Source organism: Phaethon aethereus, assembly GCF_964289735.1.
Source record: "Phaethon aethereus genome assembly, chromosome: 4".
NCBI lineage: Eukaryota > Metazoa > Chordata > Aves > Phaethontiformes > Phaethontidae > Phaethon > Phaethon aethereus.
Window position 1 is genome coordinate 66,565,976 of NC_138578.1, and position 13,051 is coordinate 66,579,026.

The 13,051-nt window shown below is 40.5% G+C and overlaps 1 protein-coding gene across 2 annotated transcripts in view; it reads right to left on the minus strand.

The window, feature by feature from the left end:
- The window catches only part of SLIT2 (slit guidance ligand 2), a 277,451-nt gene that overhangs the window by 87,375 nt on the left and 177,025 nt on the right, over positions 1 to 13,051 (minus strand). For both annotated transcript variants that reach the window (XM_081999585.1, XM_081999584.1), the window contains exons 8-9: positions 11,353 to 11,516; positions 8,878 to 9,016 (exon numbers count right to left, since the gene is read on the minus strand). In XM_081999585.1, the coding sequence (XP_081855711.1) occupies positions 8,878 to 9,016; positions 11,353 to 11,516 (303 nt within the window). The remainder of the gene's footprint in view (positions 1 to 8,877; positions 9,017 to 11,352; positions 11,517 to 13,051) is intronic.

Sequence of the window (13,051 nt, forward strand, 5' to 3'; positions counted from 1 at the left end):
GACAATGTAACGAATACAAAGTATTTCCGTGCAGAAACTGATCAGACAACATTTTATTTAAAGGAAGTTCACGCTGGGCAAAGAGAAAGAAATCAGTGCTTCATAGGGTACTGAGGAGTTGCGTGAGGTTTCCATTGAGAGAAATGAGGGAAGAAATGGATGGGCAACATGGCAAAACATCACAAAAGCATAAGCATGTGTTGAAGGAAAACTTCAGAAGAAACTCAAGAAAAAAATTAATGGTATTATGTACATCCAAAAACTAAATATGGATTCTATTCTTATTAAGAATAACCTGCTATCCATATAAGAACAAGGAAATAAGAGGTAGAAATGGATGGAAACGTGAAATCTTACAAAAATAAATTCTCAAATTTTAAGCAACTCTGTAAAGGAGGGCTGAAAATAATTTTAATGTCAGCCTAATGGGAAAAGGTTATTCACATGAGATACAATAAAGCAAAGACAGAAGGCAGGAAAGATGTAAGCACCAGAGGTGTTTGCGGACCATGAAGTTGGCTGAAACATAACACGACAGGCTGGTAGCACTCAGCACTGGATTTTGCAAATACAGCCTATGAACAGGTGACAACACTGTAGGGCAGAGAAACTTGTCCAGAGTAAGGGAATTGAAAGTATTATGGATTTTTCAAATGTTCCTGTCAATGAAGTGTGTTTAGAAAATCAGATGACAATGTTCAATTGAAAATGCAGAAAACAATGGCTGAGTCAAGACCTGCTGGGCAAACTAAAGGGTAAGAAGGAAATGCACAGGCAGTGGAAGTAGGGACAGGTATGCTGGGATGAGTATAGGGACACTGCCCAGTTGTGTAGGGATGAGGTCAGGAGGGCCAAGGTGCAGCTGGAGCTAGACTTTGTCAAGGAATACAAAGAATAATAAGAAGGGCTTCTACAGGTATGTCGGATACAAAAGGAAGGTCAAAGAAAGCGTACCCCCCTTGATGAGTGAGGCTGGCAAACTGGTAACAATGGATGAGGAGAAGGCTGAGGTACTCAACGACTTCTTTGCCTCAGTCTTCACTGGCAGTGTCTCCAGGGGATGGACTGCAAGACAGGGATTGGAGGTGCAAAGTCCCTCCCACTGGAAGAGAAGATCAGGTTTCATGACCACTCGAAGAATCTGAACATGCACAAGTCTATGGGACCTGATGAGATGCTTCCCAGGGTTCTGAGGGAACTGGCTGATGTAGTTGCCAAGCCACCCACCATCACAGCTGAAAAGTCCTGTCAGTCAGGTGAAGTCCCTGGAGACTGGAAAAAGGGAAACATTGCACACATTTTAAAAAGGGTAGCAAGGAGGACCCTGGAAACTACCGACCCATCAGCCTCACCTCTGTGACTGGGAAGATCATGGAACAGATCCTCCTAGAAGCTATGCTAAGGCACATGGAGGACAGGGAGGTGGAGACAGCCAGCATGGCTTCACCAGAGGCAGTCCTGCCTGACCAACCTAGTGGCCTTCTAGGATGGAGTGACTGCATCAGTGGACAAAGGAAGAGCTATGGATGTCATCTATCTGGACTGCTGTAAGGCCTTTGACACAGTGCCCCACAACATCCTTCTCTCTAAATTGGAGAGAGAGGGATTTGATTGGTGGGCTGTTTGGTGGATGAGGCTGCATCCAGAGAGTAGCAGTCAGTGGCTCAATGTCCAGATGGAGATCGGTGCTGAGTGGTGTTCCTCAGGGGTCCGTATGGACACCAGTACTCTTTAATATCTTCATCAGTGACACAGACAGTGAGATTGAGTGCACCCTCAGCAAATCTCCAGATGACACTAAGCTGAGTGGTGCAGTTGACACACCTGAGGGACGGGATGCCATCCAGAGGGACCTGGACAAGCTTGAGGAATGGGCCTGAGTGAACCTCATAAGGTTCAACAAGGCCAAGTGCAGGGTCTTGCACCTGGGTTGGGGCAACCCCCGGTATCAGTACAGGCTGGAGGATGAAGGGATTGTGAGCAGCCCTGCCAAGAAGGACTTGTGGGTACTGCTGGATGAAAAGCTTCTAGTTGAAGATGTCCCTGCTCATTGCATGGGGGTTGCACTAGATGACCTTAAAAGGCCCCTTCTAACCCAAAGATTCTATGATTCTATGGAATAGGGAAAAGTACTGAAAAGATTGGACATCTAGCACATGTAAGATAGGAGTATAATGCCAGTCGTCTTGTGGTGTGCCCAAGAATCTGGTGATGGTAGTATTATAAAGATGAAAGAATCAATAACAGGCTGTTAAAGCCTGTACATCCTTTGGAAAACAACAGGGAACCAGGACATTTCTCTCTACCTCAGAAGTGGGAAGCTCCTGCCAAAGCATGTTTTTAAAATGGTGATTAAGATAATAAAGGCTTGTGTGCGGGAACTATATGATGATGGTGGAAACACAGTGCTCGCTGTACACTTCTGCCTTGCGTTCAGCAGCTCTTCAGCCTTCTTAATGCTACCATGGCAGCATGGTCTCATCTCTTCAAATGTTTACTGTCAGCTACCATTTTGGCATACTGACAACATTATCACATAGGAATAAGTAAAAAACCAGATTATTTTACGGGATACAATCATTCTTTCTAATCTAATCTCAAGGGGTTGCCATAAGCAACAGTTGCAAAGTACTTCTTCAAAAATGAAGCTTTCATACACTTTTTATTGTATGATAACAATATAGGAATGTCACAATCTTTCGGCATGTTGAAGTTAGTTAAAAGCAGAGAGGACTAAAGTCTTTCATACAGCAGCTTTAAAAAGTAACATACAAGCAGATTAAAAGTTCAGAAATGGCTGTGGATGGAATAATAGGATTACACCCACAAACTTCTGGATCCTGACAAATTTGTAAGAGCTAAGAAAAAACGCGTAGGACTATTCATGAATGATGCAGTGGAAAACATGGTGCAATGTGTACAGGCAGTTAAAGAAAGCAAATGAGTACTGGGCTGCAAAAGGCAAATGAAAGAAAACTAAAATTCCATTATCATAAAGTAATGGTTCACTATCATCTGGAATACTGTATTCAACTCTGGTTACTGCAGGTCAAAAAAATTTAGAAAACAAAATGTTCAGAGAAAAAGGAGGAGATTAATTAAGACATGGAAGGTTTTTGGCATCCAAAAAGATTAAATGGATGTGGAACAGTTAGTTTAGAGAAGAGATAAATGAGGGTGGCATGCAAAATAGAAGGTGGCAGGACAAATTATGAACCTGAATGCATTTCCCCTCCCTCTACAAAGACAGAGGAAAATTAATGAAATTTTAAAAGACTATATTTTAAACTTGGAAGATTTTGAGCACAATCCCCTCCCCCAAAATGTATTAGCTTAAAATAACATGAGGATCAAGAACATAGTAGGGTTTAAAGCAGATTGGGTATTTCACAGAAAGCCTTTTTTTCCTGAAAGCTCTGCAGATTTTCAAGTTTCAGAAAAAAAAAACCCACACATTGGGAGCAAGGAAAATATTTGTCCTATTGGTGTTTTACTTCTGAAGTTGTATATTGCTGTTTCCAAAACATTCTTCAGGGACAACTGATGTGGGCCACTGGCCAGGGTGGAGTGCTGGTTTAATCCAGTCTTGCAGAATTACCTTAATTCATTAACGGTAAAACTTTTTTATTCCATAAACCACTCATTCTTCAACCTTTCTCTAATTCTTTTAGATGCTAAGATGGTAAATATACCTGCCACCCATGACAATCATAAAAGAACTATCACTAATTATTTTCCTCACATTAAAGCAAGCAGTATAGTATAAAGCTTTCTCCATACAACCATTAAAATGTACTTACTCGTCAAAATACTTCAACCTATTGACGAGGAAGCAGCAAAGATCATGTGATTCTCATCAAATACTCACAAGATCCTTTACCCTAATTCTTCAACTCAGGTCATCCTTCAGTTTGAGAGCCTTTCATGTGCCTTATTTTAATTCTTTCTCTTCCTGTACATTTTTCTCCTTACCTTCCACTCAGCTGGAAAGCTTTGTTCTCATTGTATGGTAAGTGCAGCCTACTATTGGCCCAAATCATATCTCAATCCTTCTGTCTACTTTACTCAAAATTAAGTCAATCACTGACATTCAGTTTTCTCATCATGCTGGCATTCACTGGTGTGTATCTGTTTAACACAAAAACTGAAGTTTGGCTTTCTAATGTTCTATCTGTTCTTGTACTAGATTTTGAATAAATGTATGTTCCTATGTCTTATGGCATGAATGATGTTATTTAACTTTGTAAAATACTGTGATCTGCTTTTTATTTAGCCAGCACTTACAAACTAGCTACAATACAGATATATATCAGATAGTTTACACTGTATCTCTACAAAATATATACACTGTAGCACAGTATATATACTATACATATTTATACGAGCACACACACATGTTTATCTATATTAATGGATTATGAATCTCAGAACGTGCAAAGGTCTCACTGGGATTTGAACACTGCCCAGTCTAGCAGGAAACATTCAGCCCCGGTTTGCAGTTAAATGCTTTGCCAAATGCTGGAGGTATTGTTATATGGTTCCTTTTACTCTCCAGCCCAGTAAACTGCTGAGGAACATACCAGTCCATGCTTAAAACTCAACCGCAGTTCCTACATAGGAAGTACAGTGAACAGATTAGTGGAAAACACCTTTCCATTCTGTAAATTCTCATTTCTTTTAACAGTGAATTCAGAGTCAACTAGTAACTTCCACATCCTATCATTTCTTTGGGAGTGATGACCCTTAAAGTAAAGATTCACTAACACCCTTGCAATCTCTAGCACCAAACCCCTCAAGGGAGTACAAATGTTAACAGCATGTACCTCCACTAAACTATGTAGGTCTAGAAAATAGTGATGCAAAAGTCAGGTCTCCAGTGTCTGTAATCGCCGTTCAGTGGCTAGCTCCAGTGGGTAGCACTAGTTAGCAGCAGAAATATAGTGGGGAATGTTTGAGACATACTCCCTACTTCTGTATTCTAATGTTTTCCCCCTCCTCTATGCACACAGATGTGCACATGCGCAAGTAAAAAGGCCAGTATACGACTAGCTAACTAACGAAAACAGTCTGTGTAGCCTTCCCAGGCACCGTGCATGGGTTTTCTGAAGTAGTCCCTTTATTTTTTTTTTTTTTTCTGAGATGGGTGAAAGGTAGAAAAAGTGTTTGTATTATATAGCCAAATGGCTGAATTAGGTCAGGTAGGGTCAGCCAGGTCAGTCTTAACAGCAGTAATAATGAACTGACAGGCATGATTATTATTCATGTCCTAAGAAGAAACCACAGTACTTCCAAATCTGTGAAGTTCAAAAACACAGGTCAAATATCAACAAGCCATAAGATTGCCATAAAATTGTAAAATTCTACTTTATCTTTTAAAATCATACAGTTTTTAAATTTCTAGAAGATCTTCTATACAATAGGTAGATAGATGTATGCACAGGAGACCTCTTCCCTTTCAATTCAGGCATCTGTTCCCCTCACCTCCCTTATCCGAAATTCTTAATTCTTATTTCATCAAGGTGTTCAAAAGGTTTTTATTCTGAATACTCCCTCATACTCACTTACTTCTAGCCAGACCCTCCTTACCAGGCTGAAGGCACAGCTATTTTCCCACTAAAGGAATAGTGGTGCTCATAGTTTCCCTTCCAAAACACTCTCTGCCATCCCCAGCATAAAAAGATGCTCATGTTGCCGAGTCCCTGCCTGTCTTGTCAGCAAGCTCACCTTTTGCTTTTGCTCCTCCCCTGCAATGAGGGAAGACAATGCAGCAGTAACTTTCCTTCTGTGCCCACACAACCTCTCAGCCACCTCACTCTTGAAGCCTACAAGCCCCATACCACCTTTGCCACAACTCTGCTCTGCGGTCAGGATATGCCTGTACTTTTTTTAAGTGTTTCTGCTGTATATGGCATGTCACACAACCTTAACAACATGGATGCTCTTCTATCCACAAGGACATGGCATTAGCACAACTATACCACAGATCCCATTAAATCATCTTACTTTTGCCTTCTCAGACTACCCTCTGAGGATATAACTCCAGCAGAATACTTATTATGAGTGGTTTATGTTGCTGATCTTTCATACAAAGATACGCTTCACTAAAAGGGAGACTGATGAATAAAATGACTGAAGGTGAGTGTCATGGTTTAATCCAGTGGGCAGCTCAGCCCCACACAGCCACTTGCTCACTCCCCCAGTGGGACTAAGGAGAGAATCAGAAGGGTAAAAGTCAGAAAACTCATGGGTTGAGACAAAGATAGTTTAATAGGTAGAGCAAAAATTGTGCATGCAAGCAAAGCAAAATAAGGAATTCATTCACTGCTTCCCATCAGCAGGCAGATGTTCAGCCATCTCCAGGAAAGAAGGTCTCCATCATGCATAGTAGTTGTAGAATCATAGAATCATTAAGGTTGGAAAAGACCTTTAAGATCATCAAGTTCAACTGTCAACCCAACACCACCATGCCCACTAAACCATGTCCCAAAGTGCCATGTCTACAGTTTTTGAACACCTCCAGTGATGGTGACTCCACCACTCCCCTAGGAAGCCTGTTCCAATGCCTGACCACTCTCTCAGTGAAGAAATTTTTCCTAATATCTAGTCTAAACCTCCCCTTGTGCAACTTGAGGCCATTTCCTCTTGTTCTATCGCTGGTTACTTGGGAGAAGAGACCAACACTCACCTCACCACAGCCCCCTTTCAGGTAGTTGTAGAGAGCGATAAGGTCTCCCCTCAGCCTCCTCTTCTCCACACTAAACAACCCCAGTTCCCTCAGCCACTCCTCATACGAATTGTTCTCCAGACCCCTCACCAGCTTCATTGACGTTCTCTGGACACGCTCCAGCACCTCAGCATCCTTCCTGTAGTGAGGGGCCCAAAACTGAACACAGGATTCGAGGTGTGGCCTCACCAGTGCCAAGTACAGGGGCACAATCACTTCCCTACTCCTGCTGGCCACACTATTGCTTATACAGGCCAGGATGCTGTTGGCTGCCTTGGCCACCTGGACACACTGATGGCTAATGTTCAGCCAGCTGGCAGCCAGCACCCCCAGGTCCTTTTCTGCCGGGCAGCTCTCCAGCCACTCCTCCCCAAGCCTGTAGCGATGCATGGGGTTGTTGTGACCCAAGTGCAGGACCCGGCACCTGGCCTTATTTAACCTCATACAACTGACCTCAGCCCATCGATCCAGCCTGTCCAGATCCCTCTGCAGAGCCCTCCTACCCTCCAGCAGATCAACACTCCCACCTAACTTGGTGACGTCTGCAAACCTATTGAGAGAGCACTCGATCTCCTCAGCGATAAAGATATTAAAGAAGACCGGCCCCAGTACTGAGACCTGGGGAACACCACTTGTGACCAGCCACCGACTGGATTTAACTCCGTTCACCACAACTCTCTGGGCTTGGCCACCCATCCAGTTTTTTACCCAGTGAAGAGTACACCTGTCTAAGCCATGAGCAGCCAGCGTCTGTGGGAGACACTACCAAAGGCTTTACTAAAGTCCAGGTAGACAACATCCACAGCCTTTCCCTCATCCACTAGGCGGGTCACCTGGTCATAGAAGGAGATCAGGTTGGTCAAGCAGGACCTGCCTTTCAGGAACCCGTGCTGGCTGGGCCTGATCCCTTGGCTGTCCTGCACATGCCCTGTGAGCGCCCTCAGGATGAACTGCTCCATAATCTTCCCCAGTACCGAGGTCAGGCTGACAGGCCTGTCGTTCCTGGGATGCTCCTTCCAGACCTTCCTGCAGATGGGCGTCACATTGGCAAGCCTCCAGTTGTCTGGGACCTCCCCTGTTAACCAGGACTGCTGATAAATGATGGAGAGTGGCTTGGCAAGCTCTTTCGCCAGTTCCCTCAGTACTCTCGGGTTGATCCCATCAGGCCCCATGGACTTGTGAGTGTCCAGGTGGCATAGCAGGTCCTTAACTGCTTCCTCCTGGATTATGGGGGGTTAATTCTGCTCTCCATCCCTGTCTTTCAGCTCAGGGGGCTGAATACCCTGAGGATACTTGGTCTGGCTATTAAAGACTGAGGCAAAGAAGGCATTAAGTACCTCAGCCTCATCCTCATCCTCAGTTCACCCCTGCATCCAATAAAGGATGGAAACTCTCCTTGCCTCTCTTTTTGTTGTTAATATATTTGTAAAAACATTTTTTGTTATCCTTTATGACCGTGGCCAGATTGAGTTATAGCTGGACTTTACTTGGGAAGACGAATGCCATAATTCCAACCATCCCCCCTTTGTTCTTCTCCCAGGTTTTATTGCTGAGCATGATGTCATATAGTATGGCATATCCCTTTGGTCAGTTGGGGTCAGCTGTCTTGCCGGTCTCCCCTCCCAGCTTCTTGTGCACCCCCAGTCTACTCACTGTTGGGACAGGGTAAGGAGCAGAAAAGGCCTTGACTCTGTGTAAGCACTACTCAGCAGCAACTAAAAGATGCTTCTATTATCAACACTGTTTTCAGCACAAATCCAAAATACAGCCTCATACCAGCTACTATGAAGAAAATTAACTCTATCCCAGACAAAACCAGCACAACGAACAACTTGGAAGACAACAGGGTTTATAGCCTGCAGTGAAAAGCCACTCAGTTACAGAAAAACAAGTATTCCTGAACTCTTTTAAAAATAACTCAGAATGCAGTTTTAACTATGGATTGTGAGTAGTACATCCAGAACTAACTCATAAGAGAACATAAAGTTCTTAAATATTTTCATGTATTTGCATATTCCTTTTATATCTGAATTTTAATGTGCATTCTAAAATTCCTACCCTGTATAATGCATGAATTTATACAAATAATAAAAAAGAACACGTAGCAAAGAACAGTTTTCTGCAAGTTCATAGAAAAAAGTCAGATTACGCACATTTCAGTAATGGTTTCTGGAAGGTTCGTTGGGATTTCAGTAAGGCCTTTCCCACGACAGTCCACAATGTTGTTACTACAGGTGCATGCAGTAGGGCAATGCAAGACACTGCAGGATGGAGCCATGAAGGATTGGTGACCTGCAAAGGAAAAAGAGTTTCTCCTAAAATTGCACAATACTGTCAAACAGTAGTCCAGTTTACCTCAATAGGAAAACATCACATTTTACACTTCCTTGAAAAATGTAAGGCAGAAGTTATAAAATAAACATTGTAGCCCATCAATACTTTTGAACTGCATTATTTTCAATATCCAGTTAATAGCAACCTGTTGACACAATACTGAGAGATGAAAGACATATGCTCAACTACTGTGCTAGCATTACATCCTTTTTCAACTTCTTTAGCAACTTGCATTCAAAATGACATTGTTAAAGAAGACTAAGTCTGATCCATTTTTCATGTATATTTATTCTGTGGTTTTAAAAACCTATTATTGATTTATTTAGTTTTCAGAATTTTGTGTAGTATTAATAATACAAGTCAACAGAAATGAATGAGCTTTGCTACAAAAACTGAAGGTGTCCTGCTAGTTCTGTTCTGCAAATACTTATTTGAATATAGTCCTTCAGTTATATATCCCTTACAGCCAATATTGGAGTTATGACATTTTCATTCAATCACACAGAAATAAATAAAAGCTTCAACTTCAGAGCTCATACTCTTACTTTCTGTGATAGCTCAGCAGATTTCTTCCTCCCACTCACTCAGGTGGCTAATTTACACAACTTCCTCCCCACCCCCAATTTCTTGTAGTATACATTAAACTGAGCATTTATAATTGCATTTAAACATAATCACTTCATATTTAGGTATGTTTCAGAGGTAAAAAACTTATTATATTTTCCTGCAAATAGACAGATTGCACATTTTATAATATATTACTGCATTCATTCTTGTGTCTAATGATAGAGCATTGCTGTTTTGTAATGATACAGAAAGACGTAAAGGGATTAGAAAGGCATGAAGCCCTCTTCTTCTTTTTTTAATTAAGGTAAAAAAAGCTAGAGACTGTTTTGAAATTCTCAGGGAAAAAAACTTCTTGACTATGAAACCACAACTTAATCTAAGATCTCTTTCACTGTATTTAATGTCATATATTAACATAGGAAGGGTACATTGATACTGTAAGTTGCAGCCAGTGCTGTTCCTACCAACTACATCAAATAACAACTGCTCAAGTTTTAAATTACTGAAAAAGTTAGTTTTTTGAGATAGTAGTTTACAATATAATAATTTGATTTCACATTTTTGTATGTGCTACAAATGTACAAACAGCTGCCCAAACTAATATCATATACTACTCTTTGTATACTAACAGGCAGCAGATATTTCACCCACTTTTATTAAACAAAAATATAGTGATACAGGGACAAAACATGGTTATTACATTTCCTCAAAATCAGCATTATAATGACCAAGTTATAAAACTGTTCTTGACACTTGCGCTCCACAGCAATACCATTTACAAGTAAGTTACGTGAAGTGACCTTGTTAGGAGCCATTTTAAGTGTACACAAAGGCAGAATTAGCAGTAAGAATACTGCCAGCTTTTGCCATGAAAAGATGGCAGTGCCTTACACTTTGATGTCAGAGGCTGTTTAATAAAGACAGAACAATGTACTCTCCCTAGAACTCCTTTAAAAGCATATATGTGTGCAAATTTTGGCATATTTGGCAATAAGCTTCTGGGGGTCTGCAGAAAATCAACCAGCAGAAACAATCCTGCTGAATCACTGAGAAGACAGAAAGCTATATTCCAGATGGTTTTCAATGTTTTTGAGGAAACGTGAAACAGTAGTCAAAGTTTAGAGAAAATTTTCAATCTGAGTCTAAAAATATTTAAATAAGAAAGATAAACTTGCCTTCTTCCTCATCTAGAAGATATGAATAAAGGAAAAAAAAATTGAATAGAGAAAATGTGATTAGTAATGAACCGTTAATCATTTCATCATTTCATATCAGAAAATAACCTGATGCACTAAAGCATACCAATAACATTCAGAAAGTTACTTAGGGATTCAGAATATTATTTAAACAGCAGAAAGTAACAACAAGAAGAAGCAACAACCTGTAAAGTTAAAAAAGGATAATTCCTTATTACTAAAGGCCTTATGTTCTTAATCAGTGCACCTTTTATTTCATTTTCCGCATCTCTCCCCCGTAACTATACTTATATATACTATATTTACTATATACTCTGTGAATGCAGCATTTACACAAAATTTGTAAGGACGGAACCACCCCCCCAAGCTAAAAATAGTGATAAAAATAATTAGCTTATTTTTTAATAAACGTTAATGCTTGGATAATGCAAAAACTATCAAAAGTCAACAATGCAGCACTAGCAATCACAGCTGAGCTGTTAGCAGGTGCATTTTAAAACAGGACTCGGTGAGCCAATCTGTTTCCCTTACCACTGCAGACAAACTCCCGTTTTTGGACCTCGGCTACGTTGTGTCCCCGGAGGTGGGACGGCCCCATGCACTGGGTGTAGAGGCCGACCCGCGGCCGCTGCCGCAGCCAGTCGGACAGCCAGGCCAGGTGGCAATCGCAGTAGAGGTTGTTGGAGTGGAGACGGCTGTATGGGAAGAAACACGTCAATGCCTTTAAGTTAGGAAGAACAAACAGAAAAGCAACCAATTTGCCAAGCCCCCCCCCTTCAGCAAGAAACTATGCCACTTTATTAATAAAAATTATTAGTGAGGAATCAATTTTTCACATCTTTCATTGAAAGTCTGAGAGATAAATGCTAATAAATAAAACTATACAAGCAGAAAAATTACTTTTATTTGTGGTCTAATTAACTGGAAGAAAAAAGAAGGCTTCCTAATAACCTACCTAGTTTCTTTCTTCTTGTCTAAAAGAAAGAAGAAAATATACGAGAGCTTGAAAGCTGCCGTGGAACTCCTTAGTCCACATCCGTACAAATAGTAAGACAAAAATGTTTCAAGTAAATTGCCCTATAGTGATAATATAGTGTTAGAAAAAAAGAGTTAATAAAAGATTTGGTTTCTAATTAGATAGATCTGTAAGTCTGGTCATTATTAGTCTCTATAGAAACAGCCTGCAAAATCTCTTTAACAGGTCATATTCATTTTCTGCTGAACAAGACAGAGTAATAACTCAATATAAAACACTTTCTTCCACATCCCTTTTCTGATTTCCTCTCTTTTTGTTTAATCACAGAAAGGGGGATTAGCTGCTTTTGGTTCCTAGGGACCTACGTTCTAAGCAATGCCTGAAATTAAAAGACCAAATGGCAGCAAGCTATGGAATTAAGTAAGTCGCCTCTCTGTCGGCAGGATCCGGCACAAGACCATGGCTCCTTGCCTAGTGGCAAAAAGCACTTTGCCATTGATAAAATATCAGACAAATGTATTCTCTAAATTAGGTAAATTACTTTTCTCTGGCTCTTGCTTTAATCTGGCTCTTACATTTTCTTCAACTACAGAAAAGGATGTCCACAGCTATAAATCAAATCCTTACTCTGAATCATCCATAACAGAGTAATGTCATTTTGGTCCTTTTTAGCTGATGTGTTCCATCCTAACTAAATAACTGGAAAGGAAGTGCAAGAAAATCAGAATTTAGACAAGGGGTCTAATTAATTAATTAAAAAAAAAATCTGTACAGCAACATGAAATGTGTAACCAGTATAAATAAAATATTTTAACTAACTTTTCTTTTCCCCATAAATGACTAGAAATTAAAGGCAATGTATTTTTCTGTACTAATTCTTGTGTGGGTGCTTTGCGAGTATAGCTCACAATACAGCACACTCATTCAGTACAATCTGTGGCCAGCTGTAGGCAAGAATACCATTGCAAATCAGAACTAATGCCACTGAAATCAATACAGTTATCCAAGCATATTCTGACTGCAAATGGGACATTACAGCTATAATCTAGGACTCTGTGTGTCCATTTTCTTTTAGTTCTAAAATAAATTTTCAAAAGCTGAAATATCCCGCCAAAAAAATGTAAATGTTGCTAATTCGGTTCACTGTAATTTGTGGTTCAGAATATAAACTTGGAGGTTTGAAAGAGGTACAGACATTCATGTTTTCAAGTCGCAGACCCAAAAGAATGGAATGAAATTCTGTTCTCAAAATAT